Source organism: Suillus paluster (assembly GCF_016628075.1).
Source record: "Suillus paluster strain FC165 chromosome Unknown EDB91scaffold_53, whole genome shotgun sequence".
Classification (NCBI taxonomy): Eukaryota; Fungi; Basidiomycota; class Agaricomycetes; order Boletales; family Suillaceae; genus Suillus; species Suillus paluster.
Window position 1 is genome coordinate 243,908 of NW_024537613.1, and position 22,621 is coordinate 266,528.

At 46.2% G+C, this 22,621-nt stretch overlaps 9 protein-coding genes across 9 annotated transcripts; 4 read left to right on the plus strand and 5 right to left on the minus strand.

Moving 5' to 3' along the window:
- Nucleotides 1-426: 426 nt before the first annotated feature.
- EDB91DRAFT_1149349 (flavoprotein-like protein) lies at nt 427-1,663 on the minus strand. Its single transcript, XM_041319367.1, has 6 exons — nt 1,543-1,663; nt 1,266-1,469; nt 1,159-1,216; nt 950-1,103; nt 681-894; nt 427-623 (listed from the first exon to the last, which is right to left on the minus strand). The coding sequence occupies exons 2-6, from the start codon at nt 1,417-1,419 to the stop codon at nt 496-498; spliced, it is 708 nt and encodes a 235-aa protein (XP_041174342.1). The 5' UTR covers nt 1,420-1,469; nt 1,543-1,663; the 3' UTR covers nt 427-495.
- A 1,652-nt stretch (nt 1,664-3,315) lies between these two features.
- Nucleotides 3,316-3,932, plus strand: EDB91DRAFT_1057552 (uncharacterized protein; the record flags this gene model as incomplete). The annotated part of the gene is made up of 3 exons (XM_041314084.1): nt 3,316-3,458; nt 3,509-3,727; nt 3,779-3,932. 3 exons carry the CDS (start codon nt 3,316-3,318, stop codon nt 3,930-3,932), a joined length of 516 nt encoding a protein of 171 aa, XP_041174343.1.
- An 887-nt stretch (nt 3,933-4,819) lies between these two features.
- Nucleotides 4,820-5,676, plus strand: EDB91DRAFT_1028248 (uncharacterized protein; the record flags this gene model as incomplete). Its single annotated transcript, XM_041312670.1, has 3 exons — nt 4,820-5,045; nt 5,101-5,320; nt 5,373-5,676. Coding segments are annotated over 3 exons (750 nt in total), but the record flags the coding sequence as incomplete, so codon positions are not given.
- Nucleotides 5,677-5,730: 54 nt separating this feature from the next.
- Nucleotides 5,731-6,312, plus strand: EDB91DRAFT_1057550 (uncharacterized protein; the record flags this gene model as incomplete). The annotated part of the gene is made up of 1 exon (XM_041314083.1): nt 5,731-6,312. The coding sequence occupies one exon, from the start codon at nt 5,731-5,733 to the stop codon at nt 6,310-6,312; it is 582 nt and encodes a 193-aa protein (XP_041174345.1).
- An 821-nt stretch (nt 6,313-7,133) lies between these two features.
- Nucleotides 7,134-10,246, plus strand: EDB91DRAFT_1084453 (uncharacterized protein; the record flags this gene model as incomplete). Its single annotated transcript, XM_041315762.1, has 13 exons — nt 7,134-7,439; nt 7,490-7,579; nt 7,664-7,748; nt 7,795-7,959; nt 8,149-8,318; nt 8,410-8,467; nt 8,529-8,593; nt 8,657-8,879; nt 8,913-8,996; nt 9,064-9,260; nt 9,309-9,498; nt 9,545-9,583; nt 9,672-10,246. 13 exons carry the CDS (start codon nt 7,134-7,136, stop codon nt 10,244-10,246), a joined length of 2,247 nt encoding a protein of 748 aa, XP_041174346.1.
- A 2,485-nt stretch (nt 10,247-12,731) lies between these two features.
- On the minus strand, nt 12,732-13,057 carry EDB91DRAFT_1251406 (uncharacterized protein; the record flags this gene model as incomplete). The annotated part of the gene is made up of 2 exons (XM_041323376.1): nt 12,732-12,929; nt 12,989-13,057. The coding sequence occupies 2 exons, from the start codon at nt 13,055-13,057 to the stop codon at nt 12,732-12,734; spliced, it is 267 nt and encodes an 88-aa protein (XP_041174347.1).
- Nucleotides 13,058-13,879: 822 nt separating this feature from the next.
- Nucleotides 13,880-15,170, minus strand: EDB91DRAFT_1057521 (uncharacterized protein; the record flags this gene model as incomplete). Its single annotated transcript, XM_041314080.1, has 5 exons — nt 13,880-14,157; nt 14,212-14,286; nt 14,339-14,528; nt 14,581-14,780; nt 14,837-15,170. 5 exons carry the CDS (start codon nt 15,168-15,170, stop codon nt 13,880-13,882), a joined length of 1,077 nt encoding a protein of 358 aa, XP_041174348.1.
- Nucleotides 15,171-16,216: 1,046 nt separating this feature from the next.
- Nucleotides 16,217-16,669, minus strand: EDB91DRAFT_1057459 (uncharacterized protein; the record flags this gene model as incomplete). Its single annotated transcript, XM_041314074.1, has 2 exons — nt 16,217-16,341; nt 16,396-16,669. The coding sequence occupies 2 exons, from the start codon at nt 16,667-16,669 to the stop codon at nt 16,217-16,219; spliced, it is 399 nt and encodes a 132-aa protein (XP_041174349.1).
- A 2,083-nt stretch (nt 16,670-18,752) lies between these two features.
- EDB91DRAFT_1238616 (uncharacterized protein) lies at nt 18,753-19,969 on the minus strand (the record flags this gene model as incomplete). The annotated part of the gene is made up of 7 exons (XM_041321746.1): nt 18,753-18,818; nt 19,105-19,178; nt 19,200-19,331; nt 19,377-19,438; nt 19,493-19,544; nt 19,569-19,712; nt 19,774-19,969. The coding sequence occupies 7 exons, from the start codon at nt 19,967-19,969 to the stop codon at nt 18,753-18,755; spliced, it is 726 nt and encodes a 241-aa protein (XP_041174350.1).
- Nucleotides 19,970-22,621: the final 2,652 nt, after the last annotated feature.

Below are 22,621 nucleotides of genomic sequence, written 5' to 3' on the forward strand. Positions count from 1 at the left end.
CCATGCTGACTGTCTCTTGTAGATCCCCTATTTGGCGTGGCTCACGCTTGTTCGAGCCTCCCCCCGCTCGTTTATCTAATTTCATGGAGCGCGAACGCCATGAGATCTGAAATGATTGAGATGGAGCCTATTTATGACGCCGGGGCGCTGCTGTGAGTACTGGTGACTTAGAGGAGCAGTCGGATGCCGTGACCGCGGAGGAAATTTAAGTGCTGGATGCTTGCATGAAGGCGCCATACCGTACACGGTGGCCGCGGTCCTAAATTTTAGCCCCGAGTGATGTATGTCGGAAAGGCGGGGGAAAATATATGCATCCTTACGCCGAGCGGGATATATTTTACCTACCGCTTTCTGGTCGATGAGGGAAGGATCTCCAGTTAGACAGTATGCACAGAATTCAGTGAGCAAATCTCACACCAATTTGATCCCATTTCTATGTAGCTGCTATGAAGTTTCTGCAAGTGTTGTACATGTACATATTGATTTTGAATAGCCCTAGAATTGATACTTGGAAACAACTTCCCAGAAGCCCTTGCCTTGGAGGCTAGCGATTTCGAGCTCAAGTGCTGAAGGCTGGCGTGCGTCATCAGCACCAGTGAAGGTGCCAGCACCCCAAGGAGAACCTGAGTAAAAGCAAAAATAAGCAACCCGCAGGCACGGACGCGAGAGAGTAAACATACCACCACGAACTTCGCTCACGTTGGAGAGTTGTGCAAATGTGTTTTTGTAACCCAGGGGAACGAAGATCATTCCATGGTGGGTGAGAGTGGAGAGGCAGCTAATGACGGTAGCTTCCTGTCCTCCACCTTGGCTGCCTGTAGAAACAAAGAAACCGGCCAATTTGCCGGCCAATTCACCCCTGACCCATAATCCACCAGTAGCGTCCCAGAAAGTCTAGTGTGAGAGTAAGGCACATAATTAGACATTCTCAACGGATTAGAGAACACACTTTCCACTGGGCAGGGTAATTGCTGTAACGGGTAGGGATACCAAAGATAAAGGCGTCAAACTTGATGAGTTCGCTTGACGCGATGATGGGATAACTGGGTTTGGGGGAAGCATGCATCTTTACGAGGACTTCGTCTGACAATGTTTCAGGGATCCTAATTAGTCCAGTAAGTAAGGCGATTATTCAAATGGCTACGATTGAATACATACTGGTAAATGGTGGTGGAGCCCCCAGCAGCCTCGACACCACTCTTGACGGACTCAGCCACTGATAAGAGATAATCAGGAGAACGCCGTTTCTCGATGGTTGTACTCACTCTTTGCGATATGGCCGTGCATCGAGTAAATGATGATGGCGACTTTAGGAGATTCAGCCATGGCTACTAGCAGTTGAGTCACCAGGAGGATATGAGAGAAAGGTACTATAGGACCTCTGGCTGGTATTTGTATTGTGTTGTCCTGCCTTACCATCGATGGCAAAATGAAATTGATATGTCACTGACTCAGCTTGACAGCGTTACCTATTGCAAAAAGCACAAAAGCAGGTTGCTTCGACACACTTACAACCAAAGGTGGATGGCTGAACTCACGCACAGCGTTCATGTCCGTCATTCAAAGGCAACGTGAAGCGAGATAACGCTCGATATCACGGAACCAGGCGACGCTGACTGGTACAGTGTGCCTCATGAGAAATAGAACAGTATGCGGGGCGTCTGTATCAAGCAAATATGCTCAGTCGTCGCGCAAAGGATCGCAAACGTCTAGGGATATATTCACCTGCATCAAACAGATACGCTAGCGTAAGTATAAAGCAAGGTGAATATACAATATTAATAGTTTACCTCAGTCGTCTCAGGCAACAGTACTAAGAACGACTCGTATAAATAAGCAGGGATGATCTTGTGCGGGCGGAAAAGGTAAGCACGAGGACCGCAGTTCTGAGATAGCAGGAAACAAAAGATTCAGTAGGTACAATGACCGTCAAAATATAAGAGCAAACAAAAGAGAATATTATGTTGACTGACAGATGAAGAGAGCACACACTTGTCATTGTGTTTCGGGCCTCAGTGCTGGCTTGCCCAATTCCAACACTCCCCCTCAAGCCACGCGGAGTCCGAGTTCGACAGCGAAGTGTTTCACCTTTGGTGAGGGGAGCGCTTTGATGAGTGTGTCGATGATCATATCGGCAGTGGGGCAATAAACGAGACACAATTTCCCATTGTCGATAATCCAACGAATAAAATGGAAACGAATATCGATATGTTTGGTATGAGCGCGATACTGGTGGTCTTTGGCGAGTGCAAATGGCGGATTGATTGTCAGAGAATAAGGTGGTAGGTAATAAGACTGCACAGCCACAGAGCCTCTTTGGTTCACCTGGATAGCCCATTTGGGAAGCCTTATTAGGCTTAGCAATAGTGTGCCTCGTCCACTATATTTAGGCTTGAAAACAGTAATATCCCAACACCAGCATTAAATCACGCCCTAAACATTCTGATACCTTATATCTACTGTACTGTAGCCTATAGCTAGGCCGGCAATGGATCCTGCCTTATCCTGCCCCACGCTTGATTCCGGCAGTTCCTGCAAATCGCCCGTCTTGCTCATAGCAGTTGATCTGGCGGGTTCTCATGCCTCTTTCCTCCTACCCCCTGCACTGCTGCACACTGCATGCTGCCGCTGCTTCTACAGCTCAGCGGCCATCACCCAGGCCACCACTGCCCTCTACAACATCTGTCCCATCTGCCTCACCCAAAATCCCAGCGCCTCAGTGGTCTGTGCGCCCCCAGCACGCTGCTTGCAGCATCCTGCCTCCCACCTCATTCTACAATGCCTGCCCCCAGCACCAAGTGGTCTGTGCATCTCTAGAATGCTGCCTGCACCAACCTGCCTCCCACCTTGTCATCCTTGCCCTCTACAACGCCTGCCCAAGTGGTCTGTGCGCCCACTGACACTCTGCTCTCAGCTACTCGCCTACGCCCACAGAGTCATCGCTTGGAGATCGCACTATTCAGATATCAAGCGTAAGCCACCGACACCTGGTCTGTGCGCCCCCCTTGCACCAACTTACCTCTCACTTTATCATCCTTGCAGTTCCCAACCATCCCACTGGCTCCTAATGTCTCGCGCAGGGGGTCATTCTAAGTATAATGGCCTCTCAAAGTCTATCATCTCGCATGACTTTCGAGGGCGACATCGCCAGACTCATATCCTGAAAGCTAGCTGTCAGCTTCAATGCAAGGAGGCAGCGGATGCAGGCCATCAGGCTCAAGTCCAAGGTATATCTTCACATTCTTATCGCTTGCTTCTAACTAATGCCGATCTCTCTCAGAGATGTTGACCGAGGAATGCCAGTTGGTGGAGAACATGATGACTGACTATGGAATGGATGTTGAAGCAATACCATACACTGCACCTTCAGGAGAGGAGGGGATGGAACTGAGTCATGCCAGTGGGGAGCATGAGGCATTTGAGGGACTCGCTGGTCAAATAGCGGATCTTAGTGGCCAGTATGTATTTTTTTCTGTCTGTCTCTATTGTTGCTCATGCCATCCACCAGTCGCTATATTGATCCCCGCACTCGGGAGGACCACACAGAAAGCCAAACGAATCACTGGCACCTTCAAATAGACCTGCTCGTGGATGCTTACCTGGACTACCGTTTCCATGATTCTGGAGACAGCTTACCAACCTTTGACGACATGTCTGCGGAGCCACTTCTAGACGATTCTTCTGGTGTTTCACTAACTAACATAGAACTAATTGACCTTTTCAGTACGTTCTACGAAAGTTCCAATTCTCTGTGCGCTAATTCATTTCCAGAGTGAAGCCACTCTTCACCGCAATCGCATCCCTTCCACAGATACCCCAATGAGACCTTAATCTACCATGGGTACATTGGGTGCGCACCACTATATCCCACAGCTGCCATATTGCTGCGCACTCTTGCCACATACCGTCAAATCCATCGATCATGTCCCTGATTCAGCATTCAAGCCCAAGTGAAAAGTCTCTGTTTCCTGCATGATGTACGTGTATATTACATTATTTGACTGATCTAAAAATGCTGTCATAGACACCCTATCAACCGTACCTCAATGTACAATTTTCGGCTGCTTATGACATTTATCTAGAAATACTTCACCGTGTGAAACAATGTCATCGTGCAGCACTCAATCATGACACACCAAACTGGCGCATGCTCAATTCATGCCCAGCTTGCTTCTATAAATTAGAGGACGAGCCAGCGCTTGAATTCGATTGGCTGGTATCAATCGATGGCAACAATAGTTTGAAGCACTGGAACTCCATGATTTACGGCTCAAACCCACGCATTGATTCTTGCAAGGCACAGTCTGATTATTGGCTTGATACCTGCGATGTAGACAGGTTCAAGGATGAAGTCAAAACAAGAGAAGTAAGACGAGTCTCTCTTCATGCAACAATAGTCTGACTATACTATGCAGAGGGACATGAATGACGATAACTGGGAGGACGAAACAATCGCAGCCGAAGGCACTACCCCAGCATTCAATTGCATCAACTGATGGCGCAATGCTGGTCCGGAAACTCGAAAAAAAATGTTTTCAATGTTTGACGAATCCGGGATATTTATTGCAGCATGCCGTCATAGATTTGTCGTTCTAGCCTGCAACATGATACGGAGCGGAGAATTGTTAAGTTCTTTCTTAGCTCATCTTAACTAGCGCTGATTTACAATAGAGCAAAATACCCGCTAGCCATAATTGAGATGCTCCTCACCGTATATGGGAAAAACAGCGGCTGTGCTTATGATATTGGATGCGCATTTTCAAAGACACTGACCAACAGTTCTTTGGGTATGCAAGCGCACAAGTTAGACTTTCATCTCATGGTGGGCGTGTTTCACAGACACACCCATAATCATAAGTGCCAGCTAGACTGGCATCCCATGTACATTCCAGGAACCGGACACACCGAGGGTGAAGGGTGTGAACATGTGTTCTCATCATCAAACGAGCTTGCTCGTAGTACGAGACATGCAAGTCCATTCCACCGGCGTCAGACTATCGAAGAACATTTCTCATTCTGGGACACTGACAAGTACGCCACCCTCAGTGAGTAAATATTGTTACTTACTAAGTCTTCCGATTTCATCACTGATTCTGTCAGGCAATTTCATTTGGAACCATTATCGCGAGGCGCTAAACTCTATTCAGACGCTCACTGCTGAGCTAGCTGTCATCAAAGCTGAGCTATGTCTTACTGACGAAGATCTTTCTCAATTTCTCAAAGATGAACGTGACTACCTTGATGGATTGAAGCTGCCACCAGTCAGAGACCAACTCTGCATACACTATGTTGAAGTTCTCAACAAGCTCGCTCAACGACAGTGAGTAAAATTTGCATACTGTAATCATGGCCCTGATATTTAACTAATTTAGTGCTGATTGGGATGTGGCTCGGGAAGTCGGCAATAACACCCTGACTAGCATTCCCACAGGTAGTTTAGAGGAGATAAACAATGCCCTTGTCCAAGCCCGGATTCGTGTGGACTCTTCCTATGCGAAGTTACAGCACGGTGAAGGGCTTGTCGCACATATCGAGACTCAATTGGCTGTGGACCAGCGGTGGGAGATTGGTGGGCCAGAGTACCGACATTTTAAGGAGGAGGCATCCCTGGGTAAGTACTGCACTGCCCTAGACAAGCTCGAGCGTCTCGTGGTGATGAGGCTATTTGAACTCTCCAAACTTTCATTATCGAGCACAGGTAAGTTTATCTATGCCGAAATACCGACACTAATGAGTTGTTTTTTTCTAGGGTACAAGCTACGTCAGCAGCTCGGCAAGGCTCTACAATGTCGTTCGGATGCCATCCGTAACGCTATTAATCGCTACAACACACAGGCCGCAGCCCTAAATCCACCGCATTCCAAGATCTCTTGGAAAGACATCGCTGATTATGGTTTTGTAGCCGAATTTGATCTTCTGCGATATTCTCGCAATGATATTCGAAGCAGTGCTTGGTCAAAGCCAAGACATCGAGAAGCAACCACTAAATTCTTCAAACTTTGTCGAGCGCGCAAAGAAATCACTAGACTCAACATTGAAGTCTGCTGCTTGCGCACCGCCATTCACGATGAAGAACATCATATGCTTACCATCATACAAAAACTTCTGGTTTCGGATCTGCACCTAGGCTGTGAGCTGCAACGCCAACACCGTTTGTGTGCAGCTATCAATGCAGTGCATTGCTACCGCTTGAATCACATTGAGAGTCTCACAGGTTTTTCTGGAGTCAGGGGTGTTGGTGTCCACGCTGAGCGTGCTGCTAATGTTGCTGACTGTGATATGTTTGATTGGCAAACTCGGATGTCATGCTAATGCTTTCACAGGTCAACCGAACGATCTTGCGGATATTTCGCCTACCATTGATACTGAGGATACTGACATTGATGCCATTGATCGCGAAGAACAAGACACGTTGATGGAGGACATGGCTGATTTTTTACAGTCAATCATTGACTAACTTGGGCACCACCTACATACCACACCTTGTACCTTTAGTTATTGCTTTGTAATTCATAACTTTGCCATAAATGCTTGCAACGGATTGCGTGCAGCTATCAATGTAGTGCATTGTTACCGCTTGAATCACATTGAGAGTCTCGCAGGTTTTTCTGGAGTCAAGGGTGTTTTCACAGGTCAACCGAACAATCTTGCGGATATCTCGCCAACCATTGATACTGAGGATACTGACATTGATGCCATTGATTGCGAAGAACAAGACATGTTGACAGAGGACATGGCTGATTTTTTACAGTCAATCATTGACTAACTTGGGCACCACCTACATACCGCAACTTGTACCTTTAGTTATTGCTTTGTAATTCATAACTTTGCCATAAATGCTTGCAACGGATGTGTGATACTCGGTAGAGATTCTATATAGGACTGAGATGTAGATGTAGTGTACAGCAGTAAACTATAGCACCATAATGTAGCATACAACTGTAGATTATCTGTAGAGCGCTGGGCATTGTATTCGACAATAGTACATGCAACTAGTAATCTATGTGTACATAATAGTGGCCATCATCACTACCACGCACTTGTTGAGCTAGCAAACATGACTCCACTGTACCTGGTGTGAATCCACCATCTCCACCACCCTTCAAGGCATTGCATCTTCGCCATTGCACTCCATGGTGTCTTCACCATCTCCAGATAGCACACGGATTGGCCGCTTCAACATGACAGGTCTCACTGCGCTGTATCATACTTCTACATTTGCTGCAGGTTTCAGCAACAATGAGCGTCAAGCAGCCGCACGGGCTTTGCTCAGGCATGATGCTCATATTGATGGCTCCCATTATCAGACTAGGATGTTGGGGGGTCTTCACCCATCATACATCAGCTTCAATCAGTCGAGCAATGTGAACAAGGCAGAAGAGTGGTCCCTTACACATAGCAAGCTGCTCGATGCAGCCACCCAGGATGTATTTGATGCAGTCAGTCATTTTCTTGATTCTTTTTCTTAAAGCTCACAACATTTTTTCAGCTCACCATGCAAGACCGTCTTGATGGTGGGATATCCGTTCTCATTCGATGTGCTGGCAGTGAAACTCCACCAAATCTCTCCCCCAAACAAGTTCTTATTGATGTCTATATCACGCCGCGCGAGTTGCAGGAAACGCAGCAGTGAATTGGCGGAGATATTGCTGTCTTAGTACAGGCATTCGCACAAGAGTTTGCAGTACCTCATTTGCAGCGTTTTGCAACCCGCTGTGCCATTGAAAAGGTGAAACCCAGTAGGCACTGTAAGTAAATAAAGATTTATTATATTCTTCGCATTGCTAACACAAGGTGAAGTCCCTGCAACTCATATCAGCGCTACTGGACCACAACACATCCCTCCACCTATGGTTGCCACAGGAACTCGAATCCAATGCTCTGCGCAAGCCCCAGACACCTTTTCCACCAATCTACAGTCCCCTCTCCATCATTCGGACTCTGCTGCCATTCGTCATGGTGTGGAATTGGCTGCCGGATCTGCAAACTGAACTACACCATTGACGCCATGCTCGGAGATGCACCAATGCCGACCGGCTGATGTATTCACCAAGGCTGTCCCACTTGTTGCAGCACCAACTCAGGGACAACTCGGTTGCAATCTGTCAATGGTTGGGTCACCACTTATTAGTATTGGGCCATATACAGATGCTGCACTCGATCGGTTGAAGTTAGGTGACGAGAATTTGCTGAAACTCCGAATGTTAGTAGGAACAGTTTGCAGCAGCTGGTGGGAGGCGGTGTTCAGGTCCCCGAAGTGGGACTTGACTTATGAACAAGCTTCCATCTTGTCTAATGCCCTCCTCATGGACCTACAGGTAGGTATAAGGGACATCAACCCTGAGGTTGCCAGATTGAAGGTTAGTCATATTCCATTCTTCACATTTTTATATTAATTTCCATCTGTAGCATCAGTCATCAGTGCTTACCACCATCCTCAAGATCCTCGGCATTTTAGTTTTTTCATGTGCGCTTTACCTTTTCGGTTTGTTTTTACTGTAGTTCTCAGATGTTTCTGCCCTGCTTAGTACGGAATGATGTGATATTTGAGCCTAACCGCAATGTTGACGGACTTAAAAAATACCTTCTCTTGGTGCATTAAATAGCTGGGCAAATAATTGCAGGTTGTTGACCAGTCTTGGCTGCTTCCTTGTAGCCAATGGTTGCCCAGTCATTCTTCACCAACAAGTGCAGTTCAAATGTCAGACACATCCAGCCACCTGCCTGTCAACGTTCAAACATTCTGCTCAGTAAAGAAGCCCGTGCCACTCTCAGGCTTGAGCGACGCACCAAATCCCTTGGGTTCAGGGACGCGTTAGATGACACATGGAAGCAGCTCAATGATGCTACCAAAATAATTGCGACTTCACACCATAAAAGTATCCGCCAAGTTCAAAATGATTTATACATAGGTCATGGACTTCTCCGCTCAAGGCGCTCTAAGGCCAATTTATGGAACACGTTCTGCTGGAAGAAAAACCAAGATAAAGAGAACGGTAAGTTTTTATTATTATCATGTTGTCGTGTTCTGTCGTGCTCATGTGTTTTTTGTTTTTTTTTCAGATAGCCATGGTAAAGCGGTGCTACAAACACTTGTCTGTGAACACAAGCCTGAATACTTCACACTCTCAAATGAAGAACAAGTTGAACTTCTCACCGAGTTCACTGCATGGAAAGAGATGAAGAAGACAGGTGTTCGTGCCATAACCAAGTTGAAAATCAATGATATCACGCAAACCTTGAAGGCAGTGGAAAACGAGGTATGTTCTCTGTTGAGTTTGTCTCTGACATCTCCTCACATCTTCTAGCTCAAGAGCCTCCATTGTCATACAGGCGCGGAATCTATTCTATACACTACACATGGATCTACAGATGTTCCCCTCCGAGGTGTCACATTTGCCACTCAAGGTGTTGACAACTTCATGGACACTGTCATGGGTATTGATAATCAAGATTTAGTCAGCAAAATGGAAGGCTTCGCCATCCAGGGGATGAAAGGTTAGTGTATTTGTTCTTATTGCTATATTGTTCTAATTATATTCAGGTTCTGTGAAAAACCACCAGAAGCGTGTCTCTGATAAACGTGCAGAAATCCACGACATCATCAACTGAAAGCTTCGCAAGTATTTTTTTTGCCTTTACAACAATGAATTTATTTATTTTATTAATAGAAGAGTGTACTGGTGAGCCTGGCGCAAAGATGCAATGGGCACATTACTTCCGCAACGTCGTTCAGCAGTACCAGGTTGTTGTGGAAGGATGGCCTGATGAAATTCCATTTACAAATCTTAGTCAAGTATCAAGTGCACTCCCAGACCTCCAGATGCTTTGCAATAGGTGGGATCATGGTACGACATGCTGGAGGTCCTTGAGCGACGAAGAATTTGAGAAACTCCATCTGGAGCATGAAGAGAAGCTCGAGAGTGGCGCGATAATTGATCGTTGCTGCCGCACTCGATCTGACAAAGGGATGAAGCACCACAGTGCAGCAACATCTGCAACAGCTCATCACCGTTGCAAACAGTACAAGAGTGCAGAGACTATTGGGGACAGCGATGGCAGTGATACAGAGCCAGCTGTTCGCGATACAGAGCCAGCCATTTGCGATACAGAGCCAGCTGTTCGTGATACAGAGCCAGCTGTTCATGGTGATGACTTCATCATTCCCTTTGACTGTGATGCAATGTTAGCTGACTTAGATCGAATATTTGGCCCCGCACCTGCTATGAGTTTAATGTTGGAGTGAGGGAGGTCCCCTTATACTTACCTAGTGTTAAGTCGTAGCCTGTTCATACTTTCATATAGTCAATTAGCTTGCATCACTGGTTAATATCAGAACGGAGGTAGTGTGTCGCGAACAACAATGATATATTGTTGTGTACACAGTTCTCAAGTACTACAAATAATGTCCTTGTGCTACAGAGTACTTGAAAGTCCTTTCAATGATATCCGGACCCCCAATAGTGTCCCTTGCTCAAAGTCTCTGTCCCTCTCGCTCGAAGCCTGTCCCTCCCCCGAAGTCTCTAAGAGAGATTGGTGTTAGTTAGAAGCATTCTTGATGTTCTGCATGCTCAAGAAAGTGGCGAACTGACAGGATGGTGGTGGTGGCGGCGGCGGCTTAAAAATTGATATCTGAATAGTCCAATCCCCAAGTGATGACTCTGTGGGCGTTGAGAGAGATCAGCATTAGTTAGAAGCAAGCGATAAGAATGTGAAGATATACCTTGGACTTGAGCCTGATGGCCTGCATCCGCTGCCTCCTTGCATTGAAGCTGACAGCTAGCTTTCAGGATATGAGTCTGGCGATGTCGCCCTCGAAAGTCATGCGAGATGATAGACTTTGAGAGGCCATTATACTTAGAATGACCCCCTGCGCGAGACATTAGGAGCCAGTGGGATGGTTGGGAACTGCAAGGATGATAAAGTGAGAGGTAAGTTGGTGCAAGGGGGGCGCACAGACCAGGTGTCGGTGGCTTACGCTTGATATCTGAATAGTGCGATCTCCAAGCGATGACTCTGTGGGCGTAGGCGAGTAGCTGAGAGCAGAGTGTCAGTGGGCGCACAGACCACTTGGGCAGGCGTTGTAGAGGGCAAGGATGACAAGGTGGGAGGCAGGTTGGTGCAGGCAGCATTCTAGAGATGCACAGACCACTTGGTGCTGGGGGCAGGCATTGTAGAATGAGGTGGGAGGCAGGATGCTGCAAGCAGCGTGCTGGGGGCGCACAGACCACTGAGGCGCTGGGATTTTGGGTGAGGCAGATGGGACAGATGTTGTAGAGGGCAGTGGTGGCCTGGGTGATGGCCGCTGAGCTGTAGAAGCAGCGGCAGCATGCAGTGTGCAGCAGTGCAGGGGGTAGGAGGAAAGAGGCGTGAGAACCCGCCAGATCAACTGCTATGAGCAAGACGGGCGATTTGCAGGAACTGCCGGAATCAAGCGTGGGGCAGGATAAGGCAGGATCCACGCCGGCCTAGCTATAGGCTACAGTACAGTAGATATAAGGTATCAGAATGTTTAGGGCGTGATTTAATGCTGGTGTTGGGATATTACTGTTTTCAAGCCTAAATATAGTGGACGAGGCACACTATTGCTAAGCCTAATAAGGCTTCCCAAATGGGCTATCCAGGTGCTTTTGTTGCGTGGGGTGTGACTGAGGTGGTGACATGCACCTGGGTTGCCCTATGAATAAGCCTAATTATACTTGGTAGTGACATGTCTCGCCAACTTTAATTAGGCTTGGATTAGTTAAATCTCAACACCAGCATTAAATAGTGCCCCAGCTCTCCGAAATACCTTCAAGAAATACTGTATCTACCTGTTAGGTACCATGCCGGGCTCAAGAAGCAGAGGGGTTGGGGCTTGGCTTCAGCTCTTGCACTGCACCCTTAGCCAAGTACGTGCCCTGAATTTGGAGCAGGTCTGATGTTGTCCGATGATAGGATGGGTGGTCTGCTTTGGTCCACTTTGAGGGTCGGGAGGTAAGTGCTACTAGTGGTGGGCCAACTAGGAGTGGAGTGGAGAAGGTGGAGGATAGTGCGGAGGGTGGATAGGAGCAAGGGGGATTATTGATAGAGGTGGAGAGGTAAGGGGGAAGACTTAGAGCATGGCTCTAAGTCGGAGCAGGAAGTTGGAGGTGACAACAAGTTGAAACTTGTGTCTGGAGGAGGCAAGGTCCTACTGAGAATTCTCACAAGTAGAAACTGCAAGAAGACAAGTAATATTAAGACTGGGGAAAATATCTAAGTACAGGATATGTTATATACTTCTAAGTGTGAGGCAGTGATTAGGAGACTTATGTTGTAAAGCTATGTACCAAGGATATAGTTTGTAAGTACTTACACAGGCGAAGACATAAGTTGGAGCGGATATCAATATGTACGCATCGGATCAGTGATTGAGTGGTAAGAGGAGTTACCGGTGATCTGGAAGTAAGGGTCTATGTATCGAAGGGGAAAGTATATATCTAAAAGGGGAAAGAGGTTCCAGTTGAATGGAGATGTTCTAGAAGGTGACCGGTTGGGCAGTTGAGCGGAAGCATAGGAGCGGATGCGGATGGTGATTGGACAGAGCGGAGGACGGATGTAGTGGAGGTGGTCGGAAAGCGGAGCGGATATTGATATTGGAGCGGTCAGATCAAGTATGTGACACTACCTCACTATGGTGGAGACGGGTGCATGGGCCTGTTTGGCAAGCATCCCACCTGGCGGGAATTGGGTTATCTGTTCATTTTAATCTAATTCAAACCAAGGGGCTTCCCATGCTTCCTATCCTCCTCCTCATCGTGCTCATCGTCCCCACCATTCCCCTCCTCCTCCTCCTCCTCCTCCTCCTCCTCCTCCTCCTCCTCCTCATCTTCCCTCTTGCTACCTCCCTCTTTCTGCTTCCTTCTTGCTGCTTCCCTCTTGCTGCCTCCCTTGTGCGCTTGCCTTGCCTCATATCCTCATCCTCTATCTTGTTGTGCCCATCGTCCCAACCCAGCCAATGCCTCACAGCTTGGGTGTCAGGAGGGTCAAAGAGCTCTCCAAATCTGTCATATCCCATGACTTCAGAGGGCACCATCACTGTTCCAAAGTCCTGATGGCCAGTCAACAACCACTGATACTCAAGGTATATTGTTTTCATTCTTTTATTATAGTTTTGCCTATGGCTAATAGCTTACTGCTGCACCAGAGATGGACCACACCCTGCACCCTCGCCTGAATCATTGATACTTGCAGTCCTTGATAGCTGCTAGAGTCTCCCTTCGCTTGTTCAGGCTTTGTAATAGTGAGTTGTGTGTTTGATATTTCTCGCTCACATTGTTGATCATCTTGCCTATGTCTTCATATCTTATATTCTACTTGTGCCATGCTGTTGTAGATGGGCGGTGACTTAATTTAGGACAATCATTTTATCAAACCAAGTCTATCACAAGCAATACTATGAAATGAATTATGGTGTGGGAGTGATGAAATCAGTGCCTCCAAGAGCATGATCACTGAAAAGCTTGTCAAGGCGTGCTAAGGTGGCATCACAGTCAAAAGGAAGCATGTTGAACATGTCTGGGGTGTTGGAAAAATAGGCGCCAGGCACGGGTGCATTGAAAAAGCCAGCACTAGACTGGGTGTCAAAAAAGTCAGTGCCAAACTGACCATTTGATACTGGGGTGTTGACATGTGGTACTAGGGTGCTGCTTGAAGGGGACACAATGGTTGAGTCTGGTACTGTTGGCTCATTGCCCAAAGCAGTGGATGGGTCTGGTGTCTGCTCACAACTCTGGGTATCTTCATCATCACTGGACTCAATGGTCTCTGCGCTGCTGTACTTCTTTCAACATCTGGGGTCGATGTTGTTGGCTGTCATAGGTCATACTCGCTTCTTACCCTTGTTGGACTGCATCCTTCAGCGAGACTCGATAACTTGACCACTGTTAATTTTTTCATCACACTTGCAATGGAGTTGTGCAAGTTCCTCATCATCCAAGATATTCCAGGCCATAGCTCCCATCTTCCAAGAGTCTAAAAGAAATTTAAGGTCCGGAAGGGCACTGGACACATTGCTGAGGTTTGTAAATGGAATATGCTCTGGCCATCCTTTGATGGCAACCTGATAGGGATTGACCACATTGCAAAAGTAGTCTGCCCACTGCATCTTGGCTTTGCTTTCGCCGGTCACCTCCCCTATTAATAAAGTAAAATAAAATGTGTGCTGTCGAAAGAAAGGAAAAGACTTACTCAATTTCTGCATGATAATTGCTTGAATTTCTCCATGAAGATTCAAGACACGTTTTTGGTGATTGTTTGCAGTGCCTAGTACAAATAGAATTTAACTTGAGAAGGTGATAACAATGGAAAACCGAACCTTGTATCCCTTGGATAGCAAACTGTTCCATTTTGCTGATGAAGTCCTGAGTGTCAATGCCCATGATGGAGTCCATGAAGTGATTAACACCTGGTGTCATGAAGACAATTGTGTGGAGAGGCAGATCAGTGGTACCACATGTCATGTACGACATAATCTCAGCGCCGGTGCGAGAGTTCAAACTATTGAGCTAGTAACGAGACACGCTTAGCAACATTGTATTGCAATTCGAGTGTGTGTACCTCATTTTCAACCACCTTGAGGGTTTGAGTTATGTCATTAATCTTGGACCTCATTGAGATGCATTCCCCAGAGATCTTGGTCTCCTTCTGGTTGGTGAATTCCTGGAGCAACTCTTCTTGTTCTTCCTGTGTGAGAGTGCGGTATTCATCCTTATGGTCATGGACCAGTGACTGGAGCGCTTCCTTTCCGTGGCCATTGCCTGTTAATTTGGTGCGAGGTCATGAAAAGGTTTAAGATAAAAATAGGTGAACTTACAGTTTTCTTTCTTGGCCTCCTGAGATTTCTTCCAGCAAAACGTGTTCCAGATGTTAAGCTTTGAACACTTTGAACAGAGTAATCCCCAGCCCATGTACAAATTGTGCTGTACACAATGGAAGGTCTTGTGATGGGTGGTAGCCACGGTCACCATAACATTGTCTATTTGGCTCCATGCAGCATTAAGCGTGTCCTTGAATTGACACGACTTCTCAGCTCGCTGAAACTTGAGAGCTGTGCAAGCTTCTTTCCTGAGGGTGACCTTAGGATGACTATGAGGTTGTGCTTGAGTGTGCCTCGCATGCTTTGCAGCGTAGAATGACTGGGAGACCATTGTCCACAGAGGGACAGCAAAAATCAGCGAAGGGCTTTTGTAGTTGAATTCAAATATTTTAAACACACTGAGAATGCATTTATTTTTTCTAACCCACGGCGGAGAAACAGGACATATGGCTAATAACTAAAACTCAAAGGGGAAAAGCGATCTACAGCAAAAATAATAAGACACTAAAAAAGTATATGCCACATAAGAAAATTAGTATACCAATAAGCTTCAGGATGACTGTGAGGACGGATAATGGCTGCTATGGTCATTCAATTAAGTTAGTACAATAACAGCAGCTAACATAAGTATCACGGACCTTTACAACCTCAGGGCTGGGTGGCATGCCATGAAGGTCAACTAACAGTGCCCAAGACAGAATGGAAGCATTTTCATATGAGAGATCCCATTTCAGAGACCTGGGAACTGCCTCCCATCGGCTGCTATGGACTGTTTGAACTAGAACACAAAGCTTGGGTAAGATTTTGTCCCCCAACTTAATCTGATCCAGAGCAGCATCAGTATTCAGTCCAATACTAATGAGCGGCGGTCCATTGACAAACAATGCAGTGTCCTGCTCTGATTTCAGTACCAAAAAATTTGGACCTTCGCCAATCACCTTGCCAGGTGTAAAAATGTCCGCATGCCTACATCAGGTGAACTTGTGAATGGGGTGTGCTTGGCGGTGTTGAAATTTTCTTGCCAAGACCTGCACCCATCTCTGCACCGCCACAGATAGCTGCGGATGGAGCATTGTGTGTCGTGGTTATTTGCAACTCATTTGTGAAGATATCAGCAGGTTGGGCAGAACATTTTATATGTGCGCCAGTAGCAACCACTGGGCTGGGTAGATACAGTGGGCCCTTGACACAAATATGAACTGCAGCAACTGTTGAATTAAGTTAGCCATGTGAACAGCGAAAAAAAATGATCTACTACTTACAGTGTTGTGGTGGTTGGATATTTTTGACGACACAGCATTGGTTGAACTGCTCAAGATGTGGCATTATGAACTCTTGGGCAAATACCTGCACCCAGACAGCAAGGTCTCCACCAATTCACTCAGGAGTTTCTTGTAGTTTGTGAGGTGTGATGTAGAGGTCAATGGGGAGATTTTCAGGTGAAGTGACAACTTCAGACCCAGCGCATCGAATGAGGATTGAAATTCTGCCATCAAGGCGGTCTTGCATACTCAGCTAGGAAATGAGTGAGACTTGAGTAAGATGTGGACACCAACTTAGATGACTTGCTGCGTCAAAGACATCTTGCAGCAATGCCTCAAGCAGTTCCTTGTGGGTAAGAGATCTCTCACCAGTTCGTTTAGTAGTGCCGCTAAGGCTAAAGTACAATGGGTGAAGGCCACCAGGCTGTCTAGCCTGATAATGTGTCCCATTGATGTGGACATCATGCCTCAGTAAAGCCCTAGTGGCTGCTTGACATTTGTTATTGTTGAACCCTTGAGCAAATGTTGAAGTGTGCAAAGTTGCAATACTGGGGATGGTGAATTTCATAGTGGCTTGTCCTGCAGTTTGACTTGAGGGGTGAATGGAGGCGGTAGATGCAGTAGTGGTCTTGGTGTTTTCGATTGGAGTGACCATGGTGGAACTAGTAATGTCTGTAGTTGTGTAGCAGGGTTAAAAGCACGGATAAGCACCAGAACATAAGATGTAATCATGCTCACTGTTGTGGGTCATGTGATTCTGGAACGAGTCCCAGAACAAATCAAGCACAAAATAGCTGTGATTGCAAATGGTAAATTCATGGAGAGATCTCAAAAGTCTTGTTGGCGTCTTGCTTCTACAGAATATTGCGCTGTCTAACTGATTGAACACTCAAAGTTGATACAGCACATGAGCTCAAGATCACATCCAAATTATATGCCTCCAAAGTCAATACTGATATTATCATCCATCTGGCTGCTGCAAGGAGGATGTGGTATTTCCCAGGCTTCCTCTGCATCACCATCGTCATCCTCAAGCTTCTTGCACTTGCCTTTGCACATGTCTGGAGGTGCAGTATATGCAGCATTATGCAGAATGGGATGCGAGTCATTAGGAGAAACAGGAGTGTGGAAATAAATGCGGATGTGAGAGGGTGGAGGCATCGTCAATGAGGACAACTTCTCCTGGTAGGAAGCAATCAGCTCTGTACTTGAATCTAACAGCTGGATTTGTAGTTGACGTCTGAAGCAGAGAGATGTATGTCACATGTAGTCCTATGCAATACATGAAAAAGCAATCACAAAGCAATTATGTAGTATGTCAGTCATTTATTGAATGTATAAAATCAGCCATGTCCTCAGTGATCACTTCGTGTTGTTCACGGTCAAGAGCTTCAATATCATCAAATTCCAATGCAAGAGAATCAGCATCTGGTTGTGCTGTGGTGTCATATACCTCATCCGACCGCTCTAATATCAATATCCACTCCACTTTCCAACCACCTCCATTCCATCCATCCTCCGCTCCATCCAGTCATTGTCCGCTTCCACCCCTACGCTTCCGCTTGACCGCCCAACCGGTCCCCTTCCATAAACGCCTCCATTCAACTGGAACCGCTTTCCCCTTTTAGAGATATACTTTCCCCTTCAGTACATAGACCCTTACTCCCAGATCACCGGTAATTCCTCTTACCGTTCAATCACTGATCCGATGTGTACATATTGATATCCACTCTGACTTATGTCTTCACCTGTGTAAGTACTTACAAATTATATCCTTGGTACATAGCTTTACAACATAGTTATCCTGATGACTGCCTCATACATAGAAGTATATGACATATCATGTACTTAGATATTTTTCCTCAGTCTTAATATTACTTGTCTTCTTGCAGTTACTACTTGTGAGAATTCTCAGTAGGACCTTGCCTCCTCCAGGACACAAGTTTCAACTTGTTGTCACCTCCGACCCTCTGACCCTCTGACCCTCTGACCCTCTGCTCCGACTTAGAGCCGTGCTCTAAGTCTCCCCCTTATTTCTCTGCCCCTTTCAATATTCCCCTCTGACCCTTTTCCATCCTCCGCATTATCCTCTGCATTCCCCGCTCCTACCAAACATTCCCCCTGCTCCTATCCACCCTCCACATCACTCCCTACCTTCTCTGCTCCGCTCTTAGTCGGCCCGCCGCTAGTAGCTCTTACCTCCTGACCCTCAAAGCAGACATAAGTGGACCACTTGTCCTATCGTTGGACAATGTTGGACCCGCTCCAAATTTGGGGCACGTACTCAGCTAAGGGCACAGCGCAAGAGCTGAAGCCAAGCCCCGACCCCTCTGCTTCCTGAGTTGGCACGGTACCTAACATGTGGTAGGGATTAGCATGATATGTGCAGTTGAAGATCTACACTCACCAGAACTAGCTCCATTGGTATCAACTGGTCTGCTGAATGCAAGATTTACAAGGTGAGTTCCAATGCCCCTGATACCAGAGAATCCAGACAGTCTCTCAATCTAATCTAACCGATATATGTGCACAGCATTGATAGCCACCCATGAGCGCCACTGGCATTTCAGCTCGGAAGCAAGTAATGGGTCAGCAACGAGAAGTTCATTGATAATGGCAGACATCTTGGTGGCTTCATCGTGGATAGCAGTTCAGAGCCAGCAAATTTCAATATTGAGTTGAATGACTTCTTCATGAGCTCGGCAGAGCTTAAAGTACTTTGTAGTCACCTCACAGTGAGCTGGCCTTGCCCAATCCTTGTCTTGGATGTCAGCACGAGAGTCTCGCAGAAGGTCAAACTCACCAAGGAAAGTGTAGTCGGCAATGTCTTTCCACACGATCTTCAGTCTTGGTGGGATCAGGGAAGCAGCCTGGATGTTGTAGTGATTGATTGCATTGCAAATAGCATCTGAGCACCACTGTAAAGCTTTGCTAATTTGTTGACGTAGCTTGTACCCTAAACAATCAATCAGTCATAGTAAAAGCGCCTACTAGTAGTGGAACACTCAAACCTGTGCCTGATAATGAGAGCTTTGAAAGTTCAAATAATCTCATAACGACCAAATGTTCCAGCTCATCTAATGCAGCACGATACTTACCGAGTGTCACTTCCTCCTTGAAACGGTTGTATTCCTTGCCACCAATCACCCATCTCTCATCAACAGATAAGACACATTCACAATGAGCGACAAGCCCCTTGGCATGCTGTAGTTTGGCATAGGAAGAATCAACTCAGATGTGGGCTTGCTTGAGTGCATCATTCATTTGTTCTGAACTGCCAGCATCTACTCCTGTAAGGGCATTATTGCCAGATTCATGGGTGAAATCCCATTCAGCCCTGTTAAAATTCAGCATCAGGGATGGGTGGCAGTTAATAGCTAATGTACAACACCTTTGTTCCACAAGTTCGTCAAGTACCTCAACATAATGTATAGAGAGCCGATCTCATGGAGCTGGGTGCTTCAAACTATCCAGGTATATGCATTCCTGATCAAAGAATCCAGGGAAGTCGTCGTCACTGAGATGTAGCTCAGCCTTGATAGTCTCTAGCTCAGCTGTCAACAACCAAACTGATTTCAACGCTTCTTGATAATGATCCCACAAATAATTGCCTGACAGCAAGTGTCAGTATTGTGGTTGCAAATTTGTCATGATGTACTAAGTGCAGCATACTTATTGGCATCCCAAAATGTGAAATGTTCCTCAATGGCTTGGTGGCAATGAAAATGGTTAGCATGTCTTGTGCTACGTGCAAGCTCATTAGATGCGGAGAAGATATGCTTGCAACCCTCACCCTCAGTATGCCCTGTTCCCGAAATATACATTGGGTGCCAGTCAAGTTGGCACCTTTGATTGTGTGCATGGCCATGGAAGGTGCCAACCATCATCCGAAAGCCAAGATTGTGTGCACAAGGACCCAATGTGCTATTGGTTAATGTTTTTGAGAAGTGTCATATACCTGATCCGACCGCTCCAGCAATATTAATATCTGCTCCGCCCGACCTCATACTTTCCCCACTTTCCTATCACCTCCGCTCCATCTGCCCCCCGCTCGTCCCAGTCGGCTCCCACATCGGCTCCTATGGTTCCGCTTGACCACCTTGTTGGTTATCTTCCACATCATTTCCATTCTACTGTAAACTCCTTCCCCATTTAGGTATATACTTTCCCCATTTACACATAGAACTTACTTCCTGGATCACCAGTACTTCCCATAACTGCTCAACTAACTGATCCGATGCATACATATTGATATCTGCTCTGACTTATGTTTTTCACCTGTGTCTACTTACAAATTATGTTCGGTACATAGCCTCATACCAAGGACTAACTAGTCACTGCCTCCTACATAGAAGTATATAAAGACATATCCTGTACTTAGCTACTCCTGAGTCTTAATATTACTTGTCTTCCCGCAGTCTCTACTAGTGGGAATTCTCCATAGGACTTTGCTCTCTCTCCAGACACAAGTTTACCTTGTCGTCACCTCCAACCCTCTGCTCTAAGTATTCGCTCTTACTTCTCCGACCCAACCAAACCCAAACCCCTTTACTCCCCTCTGTCCCAACCCACTTCCTCTGCCTCTGCCTCCCCTGCTCCACTCCTAGTCAGATTACCGCTAGTAGCATTTACCTCCCGACCCACTAAGTGGACCCAAGTGGTCTGCCTGTCCTATCGTTGGACATTGTTGGACCCGCTCCAAATTCAGGGCATGTACTTGGCTAAGGGCACAGCGCAAGAGCTGAAGCCAAGCCCCGACCCCTCCGCTTCTATGTCCGAGCATGGTCTCTAACAAGAAGGCACAACCAATATTGTAAGCACAACTTCCATTTTGGCCATACACAGTAAGCAGCTTGTCGATGATTGCCAATGGATATTTGGCACTGTCAACACATATCAGTACAAGCAAAATCATTTCAGAATGTGGTCTTACAGTTCTCCACTTCAGATCATATCACATGCTAGAAGCACAAAATGATGTTGGCATGAAGCGATGAAAATCCCTGACTCCTCAAATACTGCAAACATCTTCTTATGTGTGTCTGGTACAGTGTTTCTCCACCAATTCACACATGAGAATGCTCCTGGAAGATTTGTGTCTGTGGGCTCATCCATCCAGTCATCATCAGCTCTTTGAGTCTGTCTAAAAGATAATGTTAGAAGATAGTTGTATGAATAGTGAGCACTTACTTGTCGGGATTTTACTTCATCCTTAAACTTGTCAACAGCACTAGCATGAATCCAATAATTCAAACGAGCATTGCGAGAATCAGATCGAGCAGTTGTCCCATAAATGGTTGAGTCCCATCACTTCAGGCTATTATTACCATTGATGGATACTGTCATATCCTGTACCTCTGGATCCGGAATTCCGGAACCCCATTACTAAAGTCCAGTCCTCTGTCCTGTTATTTCACCCGGTGCTCTGCCTTCATCTCCATACTCACCCCTATCTCCTTTTAGAATAGTTACTGCTCCGGTTACTGGTTATGTCCTTTCCGCTATGCTTACTGATCCGTCCATTCTTACTTCATTTCCAACCTCACTGCTTTGATCCGTTATACACTTACTAATAAACTTTCCACATGCCTCATACATAGCCCTTACCTTTGCTGACTGATTTACTTACATGATACCTACAGTATATAAACTCCTGTAATACTCCGGAACTCCTCAGTTCAAATATCATCTTAGTTCTGCTCATTCCTGTATCTCCGGACTTGAGTCTCATCTCTTGTCTACCTCCGATTCTTAGGGGTTAAACCTTAGGACTAAATCTCCAGCTCTACCTTAGGGTAGTCTAACCTCTGTTCTGTTTCTACTCCAGACTTGTCCGCAGTAGCCCTACTCCATTCCCTCATAGTCTTCCAGAGTTCTGCCGAACTCCCCCGACGTTTGACCTCCAGACTTTCTGGACTTCTGTCGGACTTCCCTTCTGCCCCTGGAAATTAAGAGCACGTACTCAGGTAAGGGGCGCAGTGCACAAGCTGAAGCCAAAGCCCTTTGAGTAACCTCCCCCTTGAGCACGACCTTAACAGATACTAGCCATTTGAAATCAAGTGCAGGCTCATCATCAAGCTTATAAAAGCACACAGGGCATGAGTTTAGCAGACACCAGTCGACAGTATCCCATTTGAGTGCCCCCCACAGGCGCTGGTTTACATGATGAATGGTTTCTAGAAAAGTGTCATACTCTGCAGAACTCAACATAAATAAGCAAACCTTAATGTTAACATTATGCATACATCATGAAGGTAACATAAAGTTTTGCATTGTGATTGGATACTAAACCGGGGACACATTTGATGCAATTCATGGTAGGCAGCAAGTGTATGAAGCGATATCGCAACAGAAGGATACATTGGGGCACACCCAATGTACCCATAGTAGATAAGAGTTTCATTAGGGTACTGATGTGACGGTAATGGTTGTAGATGTGTGTGCCTTCTTGCTGCAAAGAAAAAATAAGTATTAAGATATAAAGCACCATTTCAAACTTACTGAAAGTATCAATGAGTTC

What these genes read in the sequence shown, in the direction of transcription:
- EDB91DRAFT_1149349 (XM_041319367.1), bottom strand. Translation starts at nt 1,419, where the DNA reads ATGGTAAGGCAGGACAACACAATACAAATACCAGCCAGAGGTCCTATA. An exon ending in GCACGGCCATATCGCAAAGA is followed by an intron (nt 1,217 to 1,265) that starts GTGAGTACAACC and finishes ATCTCTTATCAG; the next exon opens with TGGCTGAGTCCGTCAAGAGT. An exon ending in GGCTCCACCACCATTTACCA is followed by an intron (nt 1,104 to 1,158) that starts GTATGTATTCAA and finishes TGGACTAATTAG; the next exon opens with GATCCCTGAAACATTGTCAG.